This window comes from Alligator sinensis, unplaced genomic scaffold (assembly GCF_000455745.1).
Source record: "Alligator sinensis unplaced genomic scaffold, ASM45574v1 scaffold1385_1, whole genome shotgun sequence".
Taxonomy (NCBI): domain Eukaryota; kingdom Metazoa; phylum Chordata; order Crocodylia; family Alligatoridae; genus Alligator; species Alligator sinensis.
This window is the reverse complement of record NW_005842793.1, coordinates 217,297-239,179: the sequence shown is the minus strand read 5'-3', so window position 1 is coordinate 239,179 and position 21,883 is coordinate 217,297. Positions and strand designations below refer to the sequence as shown.

The window sequence follows — 21,883 nt, the reverse complement described above, 5'->3', positions numbered from 1 at the left end:
AGGTTAGGGTGTGAGATTTGTGTTGCATCAGGGCTGATGGTCATCTTATGTAGAGTTTAGATGATGGTTTGTAGAGGATGATTTGGATTGGGATGATCCTGCCTCAGGCAGGGAGTTGGACTAAATGACCTCTGGAGGTCCCTTCTAGCCCTACCTCTCTCTGATTCTATAGTGATTGTTACTAGTTCAGCTACTAAAAGATACACACACGATTAAACTATGAAAAGAGAATCCCAATCATCTTGTTGACTTCATGCTGAAGTCTTCTGAAAGAAACTAATTTGAGCAGTGACGGTTATGTAAGTATTTGTGGGAGAATGCTTTACCTAGTTTATTTGCTTGCCATTAACCTAGAAAATCGTGGATGCAAGAAAATGACATATTTTTAAGGCATCTGGGGGTTTTCCAGTCTAAGATTGTGTCTAATCTCTTCCTTTTATGCACATGCACACCTGCATTCAGTTCTGCATTCACAAGTAGGCTGTGTTTTCAGAAGGTTTCAATCAACTTATATATGTCAGCACTTGAATGGTAACCCAGAATCTACCAGCTCTTACTGAAAACTTTGGATGATTGCTGGGTGCAGAGGCCTTTGAAAATCTGGCCATTCCCACAGAGAGAAGTGAACCAAAGCTTAAGCAGACTTTTTAAAACCTGGTCCTAAGATGTCCTCCTCCATGGGAATGCTGGAAGTAGGACCTGACTTTAATCTCAAATATAGTAACAGGGACTGAAAAAGGAAACTGAACAACCTTTAATCAGAACTCTGTTGATTCATATTTTGCTGGTATGTTAACACAGCCTTGCAAAAATGAGCCTGAGCAATCACTCGAGTTGGGAGGAGCACTGTTGAACACACGACATTTCATGATAACATGCTGTTTTGTCAAAGCCAAAAAATGTTTTCTGGAGCCCTAATGGTTTCAAGGAACTCTCTCATGCCACATACCCTGATGCTTAGGGTCACTAACATGGGGGTTGGAAATTCAAGTTCAAGACTATCCACCTAATTTAGTCATCTGGGATGGAAAAAACCCTCTGTTCTGAATTGGACTTGATCTTCAGCCCCTCACATTCAGAGCAATGGAGGCCAACCTCTTTGGCAGGTATGCCATCAACTAACCCTCAAATCCTCCCCAAGTGCCACTCCAATCCCCTTCCTCTTCTAATCTGCTCTGCTTCCTGCCCTGTCTGCTGTTGTGCTGCCTGTCCCCTCCATGATCTATCACATGACACGAGAAGGATCCAGAATCAGGGCAAGAAAAGAAACCTGTTTTAACAAGTTGCTGTACCTAGTATAGGTGTATTTCACACCTTTAGATTCAGCTGCAACTCAGCAGTACCCAATGGATCACATTATGCTCTCATCCTACAGACTTCGCTCTTCGGAGGCACAGCTCCCACCAACTTCAACAGGAGAGATGTCCCCTTACATAAAAGTGTAATGTAGTCCAATCTCTAGATCTAAACCTGAGTTTTTACAGTGGGCTGTACTGACAATTCATCTCTCAGCTGCTGCTTAGTTAAACCAATATTAATGTAAAGGGACAGTGACTCCATAATCACTTGACTTGGAGGGAAAATTCTGAGTAACCAACATTCTGTGTCAAAATCAGAAAAGTACCTTTTTAAATCTCAGACAGTACACAAATTCCAGCTTCAGGACCAGCATCTGAGGGCTCCAGTCCTACTGACTACAGGCAGACTGCAGTACCTCCCTGGGCTGGGACTTACTAGAGCATAGCTTGCCCTTTCAAAAGGGCAACAGCCGGTACTTCTAATTGTTATCTGTGAATGAGCTGAGGATTCAAATGCAGCAAAACCCCTCCAATTTTAACTCCAGGTGAAGGAGTGTTAAACTTGGATGTGGTTTTGCTGTAGTGTATTTGCATCATTCTCCATTTGTTTACACGTAACAGTTTGAACATATGAGAACTTTGAGTAGGGACCTACTGAATTCATGATTGCACAATTTTTGCAGAAACCATCAATTAGGGCAGGCTCCAGGGCTGGGCTACTTGCAGCAGGAGGTGCGAGGGCTACAGACAGTAGCTGCCTGCAGCCTCTGCCCCTCCTGCTGCAAGAAGCACCACTCTGTATCCCCCTTCTCCCCATGCTCCAAGACTCTCTGCTTGCTAGTAAATTGGGTTTTATGTTTGTTTCTTTTTGCAGTGAGCCCACCAAAATCAAGGAGCCTGCTGCCTGGGGATGGCCCAAAACCATGGCTTAATTACCCCGATTATTAAACATGGATTAATGGCTTCCCTGGGCTTAATCAGGGTAATAAAGCTGCAGTTTTGGGCCATGTAACAATCTGAGGGAGGGGCAGGACTACAGGGCCCCTTGGCCAATCGGAGGGGGGGGGGGGGGGGGCACCACACTCAGCCTGTGAAAACAGTAGCCAGCCCTGGGATCTCCCCACAAAATTGGCTAGGCAACCTACTCACGTTCAGTAGACCCCTGTGTATGAGCTGCTGACCCAAGTGTTCAAACTAGCGTCCAACCAAGAGATCAAACCAGTTTAGTGCCATCTTGCACGTAAAGGAAAGGGCTGGGACTCTGGTGAGCCATAGTTGGGACCTGTTTAGCACAGGCAGGAGCATGGAGCCATGGGGAGCGGGCAGGCGTGTTTCCCTGTAGTTCCATGCTCCAGCCACACCAAGCCCTGGCGGTTCCTCTACCAGCAGAGTCACTGTGCTAAACCCCAGTGCTAAACTCCCCCATGGCTCCAGGCTCCCGCTTCACTAAATCCCAGTGGTTTCATGCTCCAGTTTCCAGCCTCTCCACAGCACAGCCCTCTCCCAGCCCCTCCAACCACAGGATGGGAATGGGGGAGGTGAGGAAGGAAGTCACAGCTCCCATCAAACCACCCGGACAAGGGAGACTTGGTACCACAGGGAAATTTCAATTAACTCTCACAAACAAGGTTAATTGAACTTTGCCTTGGCTTTTGCCCACTTCCAAGTGAAAGGTGCAGTCCTCTCTGGGGAACGCTGAGAGAACTGGAATTGGGTCGGGGGTCTGGAATCAGCTTGGCAGGAGTCTGCAGAGGGTTCCCTAGCTCCATGTTCCCATTGCCACAATCCCACTCCCAGCACAGGCAGCCTCTGAGCAGTACCATCCCCTGGGCAGCACAGCTCAGGAGGGTAGCTCATCCACAGAGCAGAGGGGGTGGGGGTTAGGGGGGCACTGTGGGATTCTGGAGAATCCAAACTGCTCGCTTTATCTGTGTGGGAGCAGTCTGCTGTTACTGAACCATGACCTGTAAAGCATAACTCAAAGATAAACCTTGCCCAAAGTGGCATGACTGAGACACTTAGAGGACACTTAGCTCGAGTTTTCCCACGTTAGTATGTGGATGCTTGTGTTTTAACTGCTTTTAGTATGGTCTAAGTGTAATATGGAACAACACCTTTGGGTTATGGGCACATATACATTTGGAGCTGTATCTTTACAGGACAAATTGTGCACACGATGCTTTGGCTTACTCATTTTTTTTGAGTAAGGGAAATCGCAAGTCCAACAACATATGTACCAGGTGCATTGTACTAGAAAGGGTGAGAGGCTAGCTATAGTAGCTTCCCTTGGACACACTGCCTGAGGCTAAGAGAAAGCACTATGCTATGGAAATCCAGCACTTCAGCCAAGGAGGATTCATCACTGCAGGCTAGCAGCACTGTGTTGAGGCTACATGTTGAGAACTGCCTTAAACTGTTTTTTCCCCCACAAAACCATTATAGCATTTTGATTCAAGAACGAAGAGAGGCAGTTTGGGCTAAAGCTAACTCATCCTTCCCTTGTGGATACAGAGATGTTTTTTAAATCATTGCATTATGCAAACTAACTTGCTTCATTTCTTTCGAGACAGACCTTCATGGGTTTTGTAATAGGTTATTCAGGTTCTCTTTATTATTTAAAAGACAGGCATATGTTTCAATACATCTCTGATAACATGCAACAATTGCAGGACCTGAAAGCAGCCGAGTCTCAGCTAAAGACAAACTCTAAATATGTGCAGACAGTACAACAGGAACACTTCTGCTACTGACATACCAGTGATGAGCAAACAACTCCAATTTCCATGTGGCAGAGGGCCCATGGAACCTGGTGCCATTTTTCCCCTTGGAAGATGTTTTTGCTGCAAATGTTTGATATTGCAGTAGATCTCCTGAATGTCTCAATCACAGCTGCCCATCCCCCACCCCTATGCTAGACTCTCTATATGGAAAGGGGAGCCTTACCACTGACTTGAGAGAGCCAAGATTTACCTCCTGGGGCATGCATCAGACATCTGACAATCCAAGAAATACCTTGGAATAAATCTACTGTCTAGCTTATTTGTTTCAAAGACAAGCTTATACTACAATTCACAAGCATTTTAGCTTGCTATTAAAAATATCCCTACTACCTTATTTACTGGGACAAAGCTGTTTTTATCTTCAGTAAATAATACCACATAGCTAGAATATGTTATTCCCATCATTATCATCAGCAAATGGTTTCAAAGTCATACATATAGCAGGGAAGTTTTCCTCATGTTATTTCTCTGCTTTCCTCTCCGACACTCATTTACCAAGACAATAAACCATGTATGCAACAGAAACCTTTTCTTTACTCATTTGGCTGTTTAAGGGAGGGAATTTAATGTTCCCATGAGGAAACAACAATCTCTCAGGGGTTATGCTTTGTTGATGAGTCACTTGAAAATACTCCCAGCATTCACACAATTTGGGAGAAAAAATGAAGCCGGATTCTGTGGACCTCACTGAAGCAGAATACTCGGTGGCTCCAGTTTTCTGAGTTCAGTGAAAGTTGTGCCTTAGTAAGGCCACCAAAACTGGGCTTTAAATTACGTTTAATATTAATGCTGAGGTTTTAACTCTCTCACCTATGAGGGACTTGGAGCCATGGTTCTCACAGCAAACACAAACTTACCACTTATGCTTAAGATACTTTCTTTTACTGTGTCTTATGAGATGCGTAACATGACATGCTTGCATTTGTTTTGGGAATCGTACCTAGATATTCTGACTCCTATGTGCAATTAAAATCTTCCATCTTGACAATACATTTATGCCAGATTCTATACTGTGTCCTGTTTTTAAAGAAGGAAGAACTTCGTATGAGAAAATTTGAGGAAAGTGTTTTTAATTACTAGGAACTTGCAATGACCTCAACCGTAACTGGATTTAGTCCGTTGCAGCTGGAATGTCTGGTTTATATTGTTACTGGTTAATTGCTGGTGGTTATGAAGTATCACATGAAGGCTTTGTATGTAATTTTGCAACTGCAGTAAGTTCAGTGCTGCAGGCAAGATAATTTTGAGATGCTGTCAAATGCTGCCCAAAAATAGCATCCAGTCCTGTAAAACCCTGAATGCAGTCCGTTTCAAACACACTTCTGCCCCTTTGGTTTTATCATTTAACTTCAACATTTTTACTTCCTTGACTATTCTCTTCTTGCCAAAACAAACAAGCTATCCTATTTTGTAACTTTTGTGCTAGTTGCTCCCTTTAACCTGTGATGTCAAAATGACCAATTCTGAACAATGCGATGGCTCCACTTCTTGAAACCTGTACCCCAAACCTACACATTCTTGTAGAGGTTGGAAATTTTCTTAAACTATTGCTTTCCTGCATCTTGGTTATTGATATTTTCTTGAGAAAGAAAAATGAAAGGGCTTACATTTTCAGAAGTGACTAGGGATTTGGGATGCCTTTTTCTTTGGATGCCTACTTTGAGGTGTTTTACCGCAGCTTAATACCTCAAACCATGGTTTTTGCTGTATTCAGGAACAGCTCATTTTGACTTTCTCTTACTGTCCTTTTTGTATGGTTATTGGTTTTCCTAAGAAATAGAAAGTTCATTGTTAAAAACACTGAAATACAATGGTGTCAGATGCATCAGAAACATACAGATGCTGGTTTTGTGGCTGCATGATGAAAGGTGCACTCACTTTACAAACCATCCTGGTGCTACACAGACTAATCTAGCCTGAGCATAAATGTATAGTCTATTCTTGGCCAAAGGAAAAGCATCTTCTATAGCTCTCACAGGATGTTGAGCATTAAGCTGAGAGCATGCACACTAGTAAGAGGCTGAGAGAACCAGTTTGTGAAAAACTATAAAACATACCAGGGGCTAATGATCCTCTGGACACAGTAAAAAGAAACAAACAACGAAGACAACAGACCAGATCCTCAAAAGGTGCAAAGTGGCAAGGTTACTACTGACATAGGGCTCCTTGCATCACTGCGACTCTCAGGGAAGAAGTAACAGTGCTCTGGAGTTAATGCCTTCTTCCCTGTCAAGAACATAAGCTGTGAGGGCCACATCTGGAATTAGTAAATTCTCACTGAGGTTTCATCCCTTTGTTTCTCTGGGGCTTAAGTCTTGGCTCATTACCCCATCATCAAAAAGGCTATATTTCATCCCAAAGCACTTCACAAATAAGTATTTTATAAACAGCATGCCAGGGTCACTTCATCCAGCCCGGGAGTGAGACGCTTGAAAAATCCAACAGTTGTGCAATAGCGCACAATGTTCCACAACCATTTAGGCCAGGAAGTGAAGAACACTGCATCAACTTGAAACTGTAGAGGGAACTTAAATAAACAGAATGCAATCACTCCACTTGGAATTAAGCCAGAGTGCTAGCCTGCACCCCTTTCTCAGTCTCATGGGTATTTAGGGCCCTCTAATGCCATTTAAGCCATTCGTTCAGAGAAGAGCGCCATCTACTGATTCATCAACTCTACATCCCTACATCAGTGGTTCTCAACTGGGGATAAGAAGATCCTTTTTGGGGTGTTGCAGTAATATTAGCACTATTAGGTATACAGACACCTACCTACACATAATTCCCAAGATAAACTGAGAGACTTCACATAGGAATCCATAATGTCAAAAAAGTTGGACTTGCTGTGGTCTTTCTGAATTCTTTGCAACAGAATAATTGCTCTGTTACTTTTATGTAGTCAAGAAATGATTAAAATTAGTTTTTGCAACTGGATGCTGCTAAATTCAGAAAAGTTATGAAGGAGTGCCTTGAGTTTTAAAAGGTTGAGAACCACTCCCCTGGGTGCTCCAGGTTCTCTATCCAAATACTGAACTAGGCCAAACATTTTTATCTTGTAAGATATCCTATTGTTTCATTACAATGAAATACATTTACCAGGCATAAGGGAGAATGCTGAAAAAAGACCAACTTTAAGATATAACCTAAAATGGAACACCACTTAAATGCCTAGTAAAATAAAATATAAGTCTTAAGGCTACTGACCAGATGCCACAGCACGTATGGGTGGACGATCTTAAAATGTCTTCACAGTTTAGACATGCAATTTTCAATGTTATTTTCAAAGTAAGCCTAAGAGGACAAGACTAGAAAATTCACAAGTCTTATTCAGTGTGGAGACCAGCATTTAAATACCATTGCTACACTAAGTAAAGGTCTTTGTCTGAGATCTCTTCATGTGAATGGGTCTGCCACAAGAAAAACAAAACAAAACAAAACAAAACAAAACAAAACAAAACAAAACAGGTAGAGCTTTTAAAGTAGACTCTTCAAAAGCGTATCTTTTCTAGCAACAATCTGACCACAGCATTGCTGTATTAATAATATGCTTAAATCCCATAGATGAAATACAGATAGCTATGAATTCATACAGGGATATATAATGACTAGTCAGTTTGGTGCCTATTTACATCTTAATTTACTGTCAGCAATTGGCTGCATCAAAATTTGTGATCATATCTTGACAATCCTATGACAACTGCAGTTACATAGTACTACATGGTGTTCCAGTAAAATCCTTTTTAAAAAAGATTTTACTGAAATAGCATCCTGCTGCATTTCACAAACAGCAGAACTTCTATTCACTATAAGCCTTAATTTCTTCACAGTTTTACACCTGGATATGGGACATTTTCTTAATTCCCTTCCCCCATCATTCATTTCCATTTGAAATTGATGAGAGAAAAAACCCCAAACATTTTTCAGTATCAAAACATTAAAAACCTAGTCAGTTTGCCAAAGCACAGATTAGCAGACAACCTTGTCTACATTTGGTATGAAATTTTGAAAGTTCAGAGAAAAAAAATTGGGTGGAGAATGCCAATTGTGTATGCAAAACTGATCAACTCATCTAGTTATATACTACTTAAGTAATATCATACCTGCCAGTGTTTTCAGGAGTATTTTTAAAATTAATATAGAAGAATTATTGCTATAGAAAGACAACATAGCAGAAGATGACCCTGATGTTGTCATAACACTTCACCATTTTTATCTGGCCAGTTTTATGCTATGACCGTTAAGAAACCATATAAACCTAAAAAAGTGAAGACCCATGAAAGGTAAAAAAAAAAATGAATAGACCCTAATACAGTTTCATTACAGATTAAATCATCAATTGTGTTAGTACCTCTATTTGCTTTCTTTCATATAGCTTCAAAAGCCTGTCATGATTTTAACAGACCTTGATGCATGCATATTTGAGGTATGGGGGGGAAGGTACATTACTGAACAGCACTAATCAACAAGGTCCTAATTTTGTACTTTAACAATCACAGTACTTCAAATGTTTGCCAACAAAACCCCACCCAAACCCCAAATTAGTCAGATTATATTTTTAATGCAATTCATAGGATATTCAGCAGCTACAAGATTATGAAAATGGCATGTATACTCTGCAGCAGCACAAAATCTAATCCCATATATGATCCAGACATCAGTATTTTCTCCCTTAACTATCATGATGTCTATTCCTTATAGAACAAGCATCTGTCAGGTTTGAAGGAACCAAAAATAGCAGAGACCTTTTCAATAGAACAGTTTGCTTTATATTTATAACTCTATACTGTACTTGCAGTGTCTGGTTATATGACTATAAAATATGTGCAAGATATAATAAATTATCCAGCTTTGCACTGCATCATGCAGTTAGCTATCGTTTACCTGCATTTCATCCTTCTAGATATTCCTTACAATGCACAGGGTAGATATTTTAAAATTCAAGAAACATTTACGTCTTCAAGAACTAACTGTAGAGCCGGCTGACATTACACAGCAAAAACCTTGTGAGAACAAAAACCAAGCACACTGATGTATAAAACAGAGAGCCTACCTGAATTCTTCAAATGCATACATGGCCTAGTAACTAGACAAATTCGCTGAAATTTAAAATATTCTTCTTAATGTGCAGGAATACCATTTAGTTAGTCAATCTGCAGCAAGATGCATAATTAAGAGACAGTATATTGCAAATATTCTGAAGGGAAAGGGTATGCAGATACTGGCCTGCAGCCTACAGCTCAGCCAGCTGCTGACAAGCAGCAGCTAACAGGGAAAGGCGATAGAGTACCATGTGATCATTCCAGCAAGTCTGATTAATGCAGTATACTCCAAGAATACAGCCCGGTATCTTTATTATTCTAGCTAAATAAGTCAAATACTTTACATGACAGACTCTGTAGCTAAATGATTGTTCACATTTTACATCAGAATCACACAGAGGACAAAGAGAAAGCCAACTAACATATGGTATTAATGTTTCAATCTGATAGATTAATTAGGCCCATTTACACTGATTTTCTTAGCTTGCAGTGATATTTATTATCTTATGGTGTTTTTTATGCATATTGAATTGTCAGTGTCACAACAGAAGATTAGCACCATAAGCCCCCACTTCTATAAATGCCAGAACATATTAAGTAGTTTTTCTACTGCAGACTATTCCTGACCATTTAACTCCTTCACCCCTGAATTCTCTGCTATCACATTCAATTTGTAACAACATGTGTGGAATGTGCCAAGTCAAATTCAGGCTTTAATGCCAATAAATCACAGGAGTGCATTCACAGGAGTGCAACTGAAGAAAGACGGATAAAAGCCGTCACATTTTAAAATAAGAAAAAAATAGAAATGGGAAGAGTTGACAATTTTGTGATTTGTGGCATGTGATTCAAGATTCTTCAGCTGCCCAGTCACAGACCAAAACACCCGGGGAAGTTCTTAGATGAAGAGAACACATGTTCATCTGAATGGAAAGTTTCCCAAAAACAGTGACAGAACTTAAAGCCTTTGAAGTCACATGATGAAAACATGAAACAAGGGAGTGTGACAGGATGCCACCAAAGTACAAATGCTTTATGGCAAGAAACTGGAGCTAAAAGATATTCCAAGCACAGGCTATGGAGAACAAAATTACATCTACTATATGTAGAGAAAGGGGAAAAAAACCCCCAGGAAGATGCAGGATGCACTCCTAGAACACTTCGAAAGACCAATCATATGCTCTTCAGTAACAACCAGAGAACCTATTTCAATAACCATGACTGCTAAAAAAGTGGAAAATTAGAAGACAAAAGAGCTGTCATTTCCCTGCCTGCTGAGCCACACACCACCTTTGAGGGGAGCTTAAGACTGCTAGAAACACAGGATCAAAGCCATTATCTGTTTAGGCAGAACCTGCACCTGTAAAGGAGGACACTTCACTGGAGGATTCCAAGAAGCTAACCCTAAACCCAAGGAGCCTTCAAAGAAGAAGATGCCTCCAAGAGAGCCAACCGCCACTAGAATCTTAACAAAAACTTGGCACTGAATTTTTCTGGAGCAAGGAGGGTTTTTCTTTAGGGATGAAAGTACGAAAGGAACAGTAAAAACACTGAATTTGATTGTGTAAAAGAAAATAAGTTGTGACAACAGGAATAAAAACTCCTGTCATAACAACATTACATGCCCTGGTTGGCCAGTTCGTAATGTTAGGTTTTGATATGTCGGCTATAAAAAGTTGTATTACTGTTACAATACTGTAGTAATAAGAATGCACAAGGTCAAATTTTCCCATTGGTTATGCCCTTTTGATATCTGATGTAAACAAAGGGTAAATTTGGCCACAGAAATATTTTATCCTCTGAAATGCATATTAAAATGCAGAGGTGAAATGAAAAGTGAATACTTTTGATCCACTCAGGCGGTATAAGAAGGGAAGAGACTGAAGCTTTCAAACAGAAGAGAAAGTCACCTTCTTCAAAATAGAGTCTGGTGAAAGCACGTAAAATACCTAGACACAGAAGTGGAATCCTGGCACCACTGAAAACAACAGAAGTTTCATCCTTAGCTACAATGAAACAAGGATTTCAGCTTCAAAGTCAAGGTTAAGTCTGGAGAGAGCCCACAGAAATAAAGTAAGAAAATCTGACGGAGGGTTGCCTACCTAATTTTTGCCCCTAATCCTGCTCTGAAGACAGTGGCTAAACTGCTGTTGATTTCAGAGGAAGTGAGCTTGGCCAGTGTGTGTAATGTTCGGTTTTGATATGCCTGCCATAAAAATGAATTGCATTTAAAAAAATATATCCCTCTTGGATTTGAGCTCGCTAAATCACTGTCATGACTTTTGATGCTGCAACCGCTATGAACAAATATGCAAAGAAACAAGCTGCTGTTCAAACCATGACATGGTCATCAATGGCCACTCTGTCCAGGCTGCAGGATGGTGTAAAGGGCAAACACCCTCCAGAAAGCTTTTGCAACAGTGGACCTTTACTGAAAATTCTGACATTTAACAAGTTACCTTAGTTTCAAGCCAATGTTTTCCCAGCTACTTGTAGAGTTCTGTACAGTCCATTTAGGAGCCTTGATCTACAGTGGAAGTAACAGTAATTTCTTGAAACAAAATAATGAAGGAGTCCCATGATGAGGAAAAATCTGACCATATACATGTCACATTGTCTACATCAATGAAGATTAGCGTTTGAATGCCCAATCGTCTGTATAACTTTAAAAGGTATAATGAACACAGGAGCAGCAATAATGTCAATGCCTTATGGATCAATAAGAATGGAATGATCCTGCCAGAAGCTTCTTAAACAGTTGCTAAACACAATTGTTATTATTATTTTTTACTGACAATCTATACAATTCTTTAACTGATGTATTTTATGCAACGTGAATGTAACCTTTCTGCCAGGCTCTGGATGGCAGGCCACATTCAACTTTAGGGGTTTAACAACAACTCTTAAATCTGGCCTGAGCCCACACCAAGAAACCTGAAAAGCAAATGTAACTGGATGTTCTAAAGTGAACAAACTTTCCCACTCACAAGTAATGTTCTACTAAAACAGGGTTTATTACATGTGTAACAAAGGATAAACATACAACCATAGAGAAAACCTTAACCATTAAACATCAAGTGAAACCCAAACAGTTAATAGACTAAGTCAGCAGCAAAACTACTCAGTCCATTGGAACAAGAGACTCACCCAAGGAGACACAGACATTGCCACCCACCCCGTCCTGCCTGGTGCCTCAGACTGCACAGACCTGCCCACTTTGAGGCAAACAGCTGTTACAAGCAGGCAATGGCCTATAGGATGCAGTGGCAGCACATGACGGGAAGGGGGGCTTCTGTGGCCCACAAATCCTGACAGAGAGCTCCCTGCAGGGTGCTCACCCACTCAGACACAAAGTGGTGTTGCTGTGGTCTCATTGTCCATCAACACTGGCATCCAGCCTCTTTCTGATAACAGATCTTTAATCAAGCTCATAGTTTTTTTATGGACAGCTCCATGCCTTTTCTTTCTTTCTCTCTCTCTCTCTCTCTTTTTTTTTCTTTTTCCAGACAAGTGTTTTTATCCTTTTTTTTTTTTTTTTAACAAAATGTCTGTAAACTTACAAATAGCTGGCAACCCTGATCTCAATCAAACTGCAACTTCTCATATCCATGAGTAAGAGTACTGAATACTGGCTTTATGGTATCTAAGAGAGAACAAAAGGAGCCGTGTGCATCAGAAACCACAAAAGGCAAAGAATAATTCAGTGATAACTCATTTATTTGAGCTGGGTAAGCAGGGAAGGGTACAATTGAAAATAAATACCTACCTCATACCCAAACCCGTAACTATGGAATAGAACAATAAATCCAAATCAGACTTAGTTGGACATTTGGGCAATTATAATTATTGGTAATGACAAACAAGGTCTCCCACTCAACATGTCTGAATCTAATCCAGGTTGCTCAAGCAGTGATAGGTACCATAATCTATTACAATTTGACAGCAATTTAGTGGTTTCATGTAAAATATGCTGGTAGTTTATCCAATAGAGAAGTGTTCACATAACCAAAATTGTCATCCTTATTGGTAATTTTTGCAGCTGAGCAAGGGGATTTGAAATATGACAATCCAGAACAGGCCAGAAGCAAATTGGCCTGGTCAGCAGGTAAAATCCACCCTTTGGGCTTAAGTAGGGTTGAGGTACCCCAGGAATGGTGGTGACCTTTTGCACAGAACTGAATTTCACCTTGGATTGAGCTTTTACTCTCTTGCTCTGTGCTGGACTCATTCTGCTGACTTCAGTTGCCATGACGCCTTCCTAGATCCTAAATGATATCGTCTGGTATCACAGACTAAGATATTTTAATGAAAGTACTTATTTATCTCAAAGGAAAAAGTTCACTATGCAAGCATTTATCACTGGACTGGGTCATGATTTGAGGAAAGCAGTATTTAAACTACTTTGAAGAAGGAAATGGCTGGAATGATCCAGCATTTATTTTCAATTGATGAGGAAGAAGATAAAGTGGCAACAGAACAGAGAAATAAGGAAGGACAAGTGTATACACTGAGCAGCATTGAAATTTATACCAGCACTATTTTTTTCTGTACAGTGGTAGATACAGTGATCAGATACCATCCAGAGATACTGCTTAAATATCTCCTTTCGATACAGTTTGCTTTGTGTTCAAAAGTCCAATTGTTTGAATTACAAAAATAATATTTGAAAGTATTATCAGAGTGTGGGAAGGGAAGGGCTTCTCTGGTATTGAACCTCCTGGAACAATCAGACTAGCCTTGTAGACTATTATGAATAATGGCATGCATGTTCAGAACCTAAGGTGCTGGTATAAATACTTTGCATGGCAAAGTAGCAACACTGCTCACAGTCAAATTTCGTCCAATTAAAGAGAAGGGGAAAATGAAGTCCCATTTTCAGCTGTGGGATTTCTAACATGTTTTACCATGAGACAGTGACACAGCATGGTTTAGATAAGATCATTATTGTATACTTCAAGAGTGATATTGATTGAGAAATACATCACTTCATTCAGTCAGTGGTCTTCATTTGAATACCACATAGGTTTTTTCTGGTGATAGAAAGAAGAAATATTCTAATATATCTAAGAAGAAATATTCTGAGGCAAAATGTTATGCATATCCAGAGTCTAATTCCACCCTTCCTCGTGCCTGCACAACCCTAGTAAGTTGCACAATATAATCAAGAACAAATTTCCCCCCATCTTCTTTACTGTTATTGATAGCAACTGTATAAATGCAAATACAATTTGTTTTTGAAAGAAAAACAACCCAAAACACGAACTAGCATACAAGTAATGCATTAATGAGCACATCCTGTTTTCCAATTTGCCTGTTACATTCACATGCCTCTGTAGGGACGCATTTACATAGGTTTAAGAATATTCCAGAACAAGGATATTTTCACAATAAAAGTATGCCCTGACTATCCCATAGTTTTCGCCTGGAGATCAACCACTTCTCCCCCCGCAGTCTTACAGTCCTTAGGCATCACCATGGGAATGGGTGCCCTGAGGTCAATCCCAAGGCTGTGCTCTGACATGACAGTTTTGCTATCACCCCACTGGGCTTGCATACCATTTTATTTAATAGATGCTCTCTACAAGGTGCTGATGAGCACATAACAGCAAATCATCATGGCACGAAAATGAAAGGGCTTTTCAACACAATCACTTGCTCTGTTTTATATCTCAGGGAAGGAGGTTGGAGGAATGAGGAGAGAGACCACAATTTCCAGTGTTTCTGCTTGGGTTTCAGAGTCATCAGAATTTAGTGATAAATTAGAAACTCAAAAGTTGAGTGCAAAACAATTAAATTATTGATCGTTTTAATTTGGTATTGCCCAAAGACCCCAAAGACTCTGGAGCCCTATATTTATACAGCTGTCAGCATAATAAAGTGAGAAAGGGTCTCTATTTTGAAATGGATAACACCCCCCCCCCCCCGGGAGTGTTCGAACTAGATGTCGAATTAATTAGGAAAGCAAGGCAACTAGGTCATTATCTATCTTAAAATCTAACCAGATTCCACACCAGACAGTGTTTGAAAAATTCACATATACAACCACAACCGTAAAAATAGATTATTCACTTGGATTTTTGACTCCTTAAAGAAAGGGCTTTAACATACTATAAACTCTGTATCAAGGAAAGGTACAGAACTGCATGAATTTGAAATTAAAGGCAGACAGGCAGTAATATCTTACTTAGTTCTAGATGAACAATAGTAAGACACAGTTTTTTGTAGGGGGGAATTATTATTTTTTTAAAGAGCTTGACTTTGCAATTAGGAAATATACTACTTCAAGAGTCATAAGATGACACACCTATAATATATTACAGTTGCTACTGATCAATATCCCAATACAAAAGCTGAACAGTAGACAGGGATGGCACTAAAAGGAAATAAATAAAAGCAGCTGTAGGTTTCAATTTGGAAACTTCTCCCAGGCAGGTCATACTTGAGTAAACTGGGCTTTTTTGGAAGAAGGGTAAAGCAGGGGGAAAAAATCAATGGTGTTGATCATATTGTGTGTAGTGACACACCATGATTAGGTACGAAGGAAAACAATCTCTGAACTGATATCCATCAGTAGACTCAGTAGACATCCAGAGGTTTTTTGGCTGTCAACACACTGATAATGTGCCATTTGGAGGTGAGTAAGCATGTGTATGCTATACAGTGGAATACAAAAAAGAGTATTTAGACGCCACCAAAAATACTCTGAATTTATGCAGTAGTTTTCAAATAACCAAATGGCCCAGGGGATCTTATAAAGCATTTAATTACATGTTGGTGGTGTGTTTGCAGTCAAAAGTGGCAGCCAACATGAACTAAGCTACTTCCCACACACAGCTGAGCACATTAATGCCTATTAAAGCCTGGATATCGTTATCAAGTGTGTTGTCAGGACATGGTTTATTCTTACCCTGTGAAAATATTACCATGTATTCCTTGACATCTTCCTAAGTAAACATAGGACGGAGAACAAACCTTATTAACATTTTGTCTTCCTATAGCACTGTACTCCTTAATTATATGGTAAGATGCAGCAAAGGGAACTATGACGATTAACGTTCAGACTACAAATGTATACGTGCTGAGGACCAAATCTGGCTCTTATTTACACCAAGGTAACCCCCATTGCAGCCAGTGGGATTGCTCAGGCATACACCACAGTAAAATCTGGCCTGATGAATAAGGTTTCTGTAGTTAGTCCCTCTGAGACTCTCTTCTGGAAGTTTCAGTGGAATGGGTATAATACCTAAAGTTCACATTGCCCAGTAAAAAGAGAAGGAAATTAACCCACTATTTTTAGTATTCTTATAATGCACTAATAGCAAGTAACGTCCTAATGTACAGTTTCTTGCTTTTTTTCCTTTTAAATGGTCTAAAATCACAAAGTCAAGCTTTTGCATTTTATTTTTGTTACTACATAAACATCTCAAACTGGTAGGAGTCCCTATGCTGTGAGCTAATGTTTCAAGAGGCTGTTGGAAAAGGGTATAAATTTTGAATAAAAGAAATAATTTCTACATCATAATTGACACAAAAGGTACTGTTAGACACTTCATAGGAATGCACTGCAAAATTTAACAGGAACAATAAACTCAGGTTCTCCGTGATTTCAGAAGATTGAGCACACACTTCCACTAGAAACATATATTTAGAGGTGAAAGGCTACTCAAGTTTTCACTTCTGTTCATCCTCAAAATGGATGAATGACTGCAGGCACTGTATATATTTCAAAGCTGTAATAGGGCTGGAGTGATGGTCCAGCAGTGATGGTCCAAGGAAGATGCAAGAAGCAAGGCTTGTTTGGTAATATCTTCTATTGGACCAACTGGATAGATGGAGGAGAGTAGCTGTCCAGCTGTTTTGCAAAAGCTAAAGCTATGGTCTGATTACATTAGAACTAAACCTTCATTGAAGGACCTCTGCCTATGGCCACATCATACTGTTTAGGCTCCTCTCCCTGTGGGCATTATTGAACATATGACTCTCTACTTCAAGCTCAGTAACACCCCCACACTTGACAATAAAGAAGTCAATAAAGAACTGTTCTACTGCGTCTTGACACAGTCCTGACTGCCACTGCCAAGGAAGACAAGCTCAACCTCATGGGTGACTTCAATGCAAGAGTTGGGCGACACTGAACTCTGGAATGGCACCATTGGGAAAGAGGGGGTGGGGGAAATCAATTCCAATGGTGTCCTCCTCTTCCTCAGCAAATGTGCAGAGCATGACTTGCGCATCACAAATACTATCTTCGGACAGGGTGACAAATATAAGACCCCTTGGAAACATCCACACTCCAATCTTCTTGACTATATTATTTTCAGAGCCTGTGACTACTGATGTCCATATCACCTGGATGACTGCTAGATGGACCACCATTTAGTCAGATCAATCATGGGCATGCAGCTTGCACCACAACACTGGAAACAACTGAAAGGAATGAGAGGCTTTTTGACCTATCTGGTGATGTCAAGGACTTCCAGGCACACTAGGAAGAGCTTAAGAGTGTTATTCACAGGCATGCACTGAATCAACTGGCTACTCTTCCCGTCAGCAAGACTGGTTTGACAAGAACAATGAGGAAATCCTTGCACTTATCCATCAGAAGGGAGCCACATTCAGCAGTTGGCAAAATGAACCCTCCAACCAACAAAAATGAGGAGGTTACCACTGGCTCAAAGCTGTAGTCCAGAGGAGGCTATGGGACATCAAGAAGCAGTGGTGGCAAGTGAAGGCCATGGAGATCCAGAGTTTCACTGATCAACATGGCAAGAGAAGCTTCTTTCGAGCAATAAAAGCCACCCACAGGCCATGTCCCAATGGCCCAACCTCCTTACAATCCCAAGATGGCTCCACCCTTCTCACAGACAATGTATCCATCAAGTAACGCTGGAAGAAGCACTTCAAGACGCTACTCAGCCATGAATCTGAGGTCTCAGCTGCCATCATTGAGTCCATCCCTCAACACCCAGTAATAGAACCTCTTGCTGATCCCCCATCCTTCAAGGAAGTCTGGCGTGCCATTACTCAGATCGAGAACAATAAGGCGCCAGGCCCAAATGTGAGGGAACTACCAAGGCATTGCCCTCCTCTCCATTGCCAGGAAGATTCTTACTTGTATCCTTCTAAATCGCCTCCTCCTTCCTCCCCCCACCCTTGCTGAAGATGTCCTTCCAGAATCCCAGTGTGGCTTTAGACCATCTTGGGGTACCACAGACATGACTTTGTTGCACAACAGATCCAAAAAAGTGTAGAGAGCAACACCAGGAGCTGTTTATGGCATTCACTGACCTAACCAAGGCCTTCAATTCCATCAATCGTGAAGCCTTATGAAATGTGCTGGCTAGGTTTGGCTGCCCACTGAAATTCAGTGTCCTCAGACTACTCCATGATGGGATGACCGCCACATCGTATGCAATGTATCAGAGACAGACCGATTTACTATGTGTACTGGTGTCAAGCAGGGCTGCATCATCACCCCAACCCTTTTTTCCATCTATTTTGCTGCAACTGCCTTCCTCCTGGAATTGGGGTTGAGTATCAAATGGATGGTTAGCTTTTCAACCTGCGGTGCCTTCACAGCAAAACAAAAGTTACCAAGACAGGCATCACCAACCGTCAGTATGCTGACAACTGTTACCTGTGCGCACACTGAGACCAATCTGCAGTAAGGCTCCTGAAAAAAGGTCATGGGTTATCACAGCCTAGGACTCTCCTTTAACATTGGGAAGACCAAGGTGCTCCCATCAGCCTGCCCCAGCACCAGCTGTCCCCCTCCCCCAACAAATTACTATTGGTGGAGAGCCCCTGGAAAATATCAAGCATTTCCCATAGTTTGGCAATCACCTCTCCCAGTCAGTCAGTCTTGATGTAGAAATCGAACTTAGGGTTCGCTGTGCCAACATAAACTTTGGAAAGCTGTTTTGCCGTGTCCTTGCCAACCAAGATCTGCAGATGGAAACTAAGATCCTGGTCTACAATGCAGTGGTTATCCCCTCTATGGGTATGAGGCATGGGTGACCTATCAAAGCCATCTTAAACACCTGGAATAGTTCCATCAGCGTTGCCGCAGAACGACCCTTTGCATTAGATGGGAAGACCACTGCACCAATGCCAGCATCCTCTCTGCAGCTAACATAACCAGCATTGAGGCAAAGATCATAAAACATCAACTCCGCTGGGCTGGACACTGAATGTGGATGGCTGACACTTGTCTCCTGAATTGTCCTCTTCTCTCAACTTAGTCATGGTAAGAGGGCCTGCGGAAGACAGAGGAAGTGCTGCAAGGACACCCTGAAATGCAGTGTCATGCCCCTCTATGGGTGTGAGGCATGGGTGACCTATCAAAGTCATCTTAAACACCTGGAATAGTTCCATCAGCATTGCCTCAGAACGACCCTTTGCATTAGATGGGAAGACCACTGCACCAATGCCAGCATCCTCTCTGCAGCTAACATAACTATAACATAAAGCATACTTTAAGGGTGGCATCAACCCTACAAATTGGGAAGTGCTGGTTGTAACAGGTCTCAATGGTGCTGCGCCATATATCAAATCATATATCCACTTCAAAGAGAACCATCTTGCTCAGGAAACTGAGACACAGCAGAGGAGGAAGGAAAGCGCACAACATCCTGGCCAACAGTTGTGTTGTTTCCCACTCCCACAGGCACCACTTGTCATATCCTGTGGAAAAAAACTTGCAGAAGACAGATTGGACTCTTCAGCCACCTTAAAATTCAACAGTACCCCCCCCCCCAACCCCCGGAAAGCATCATCCTTGTATCGAGGGATAGCCAATGATTATTTAGGCTGAAGTCCACATTTTGCAATACCCACATCATTCTCAAGAGGTGCCCCCTAATGACCACAAAGAGTAAGGCTTGTGCTGTTCCTTTGGCATGGTGCAGCCTTAGCATCTGGTTCTGTAAACAGGATCAGAAATGAGTCATGGACGCAGTCCCCCACCGTTTTTGAGGACTTGTTTCTTAAGATATAGGGAGGAGACAGCAGCTGTGATCCCCAACCTAGATGAGGCAGGTGACATGCCTATCCTTCCCCTTCTCCACATCTGTGCCAAGCCTAGTTGCAATCTGACCCTTAGGCCCCTGACATGTTAAAACAGTGGCTGGGTTAGGATCAGAGGAATTTTATGCCCCATCCCAAACATCATGTCTCCTGCCATGCCAGATGCCTATGACAGGAGATACAGGCAACCCCCGCTTAACGCTGTTTCTCTTAGTGCTATTTTACTACAACGCTCATTTTAAATTGATACCCTATTTCACTTAGCGCTCAGCGAATTTCGTTATAACGCTTGCGGTCGCCACCTCAGATCATCAAATACTTTCGGTTTCACTTAACGCTCATTTTGCTTAACGCTGTTTTTCAGGAACCAATTAAGAGTGCTAAGAAGGGGTTCCTTTATGATGTTTGAGATGAGGCATACAATTCTTCTAATGCCAACTGTTCCACTGCAGAGATGTCCTCAGCCTGATTCTGAAGATTAAGTAGGGCACGACACTGTCCCAGACCCAGGGCTCCGGTGAGCAGGTTCCAGACCTGATGCCATCTAGAGCCGATCAGATGGTCAGCTGATCATTGGACCTGGCCCCTGACAGAGCTGTTTCAAGACCCTGGGTTGTTGGAGGCTGGGTCTAACAATCAGCTGATTATTGGCCAGCCCAGGGGAAACCCCAGGACAGCCCAGATGCATGCATGGTTTTTGGAAGTCCTGAGATCTGGGAACCTCTCTTCCAGCCTGGAGTCCCTGTGCCCTGGGAACTCTAAAAACCAAGCGTTCAGCCTGGCTCCCTGCAACCCAGCACTTTAAACTGCCCTGCAGCACTGCAGGGCAAGGCAGGAAAGACGGCAACTCATGAGCTTGGCAAGATTCCCAGTAGGAAGGAGCTGCTTGGCTCTCCCTACTGAGGAATCCTATAACCCAATCCCCTGGAAGCCCACTTTCAGCATCTAGACTGGGGCTGTCATGCTGAACCCCTGGCCCATGCCAGTGCTGATAATCACCTGATCGTCACCATCAGCGGATACAAAAAGTGGGTGAGCTGGGTAAGGAGCAGTGCACCCTGGGATGCTGGAGAACCCAGCAACAGGGTGGCCATACGTCCTGGTTTGGCTGGGACAGTCCTGGATTCCATAGGCCAGTCCCAGCCAGTTGGTCAGAAGTACAAGGCCAGAGTCTGGTGGAGAGGCAGAGCAGCATGGTGCACCAGGCAGGCATGTGGGCAGGCGCCACTGCTGCTGTACAGGAACAAGGCAGGTAGACTGGAACAGGTGCCACCCTGCCCGCATGTGCCCAGCCCAACATGATGAATCCTGTCAATATCCTGAAAGACACGCATACAAATACACTGTACAGACATATCATCTTTGATTTGTTTTCTAACTTTAAGCTTTATTATAACATAAGGGAATTACAGTGTTTTTCGTATCTGAATAACAGATTGCCAACCTGAAAAAGCTGAGAAACTCTGCTCCAGAGGATGCTACCTCTCCAAAGGCTCCTGGAATACATACAACAGCATGTAACAGCACCGCCCAGGGTTCATTTGCACTTCTTGTCCTTCCTGTCATTATTCATTTATTTTATCCTATTACCTGGCTCCTGGAATAAGAGTGTTGGGGATTCTTAGACTAGTGCCAACTAATTGCTTTAGTAGCCACAGAAATATATTGCTAATGTTGCTTACTGAGGGATAATGCAAGTACAGACTGGCAACTAGAATTGCCAGATGTCTTGTTTCTCAAC

General features: G+C 41.8%; 1 protein-coding gene across 4 annotated transcripts in view; it reads right to left on the bottom strand.

Annotated features, from left to right (window-relative positions):
* Positions 1-21,883, bottom strand: part of EVL (Enah/Vasp-like) — a 231,822-nt gene that overhangs the window by 186,119 nt on the left and 23,820 nt on the right. The window contains exon 1 of one of the 4 annotated variants that reach the window (XM_025191197.1): positions 9,129-9,262. The exons of the other annotated variants lie outside the window; for them this stretch is intronic. Coding sequence (XP_025046982.1) covers positions 9,129-9,151 — 23 coding nt within the window. The 5' untranslated portion in view covers positions 9,152-9,262. Of the gene's footprint in view, positions 1-9,128; positions 9,263-21,883 lie in introns of those variants that run through there. 4 annotated transcript variants of the gene reach the window in all.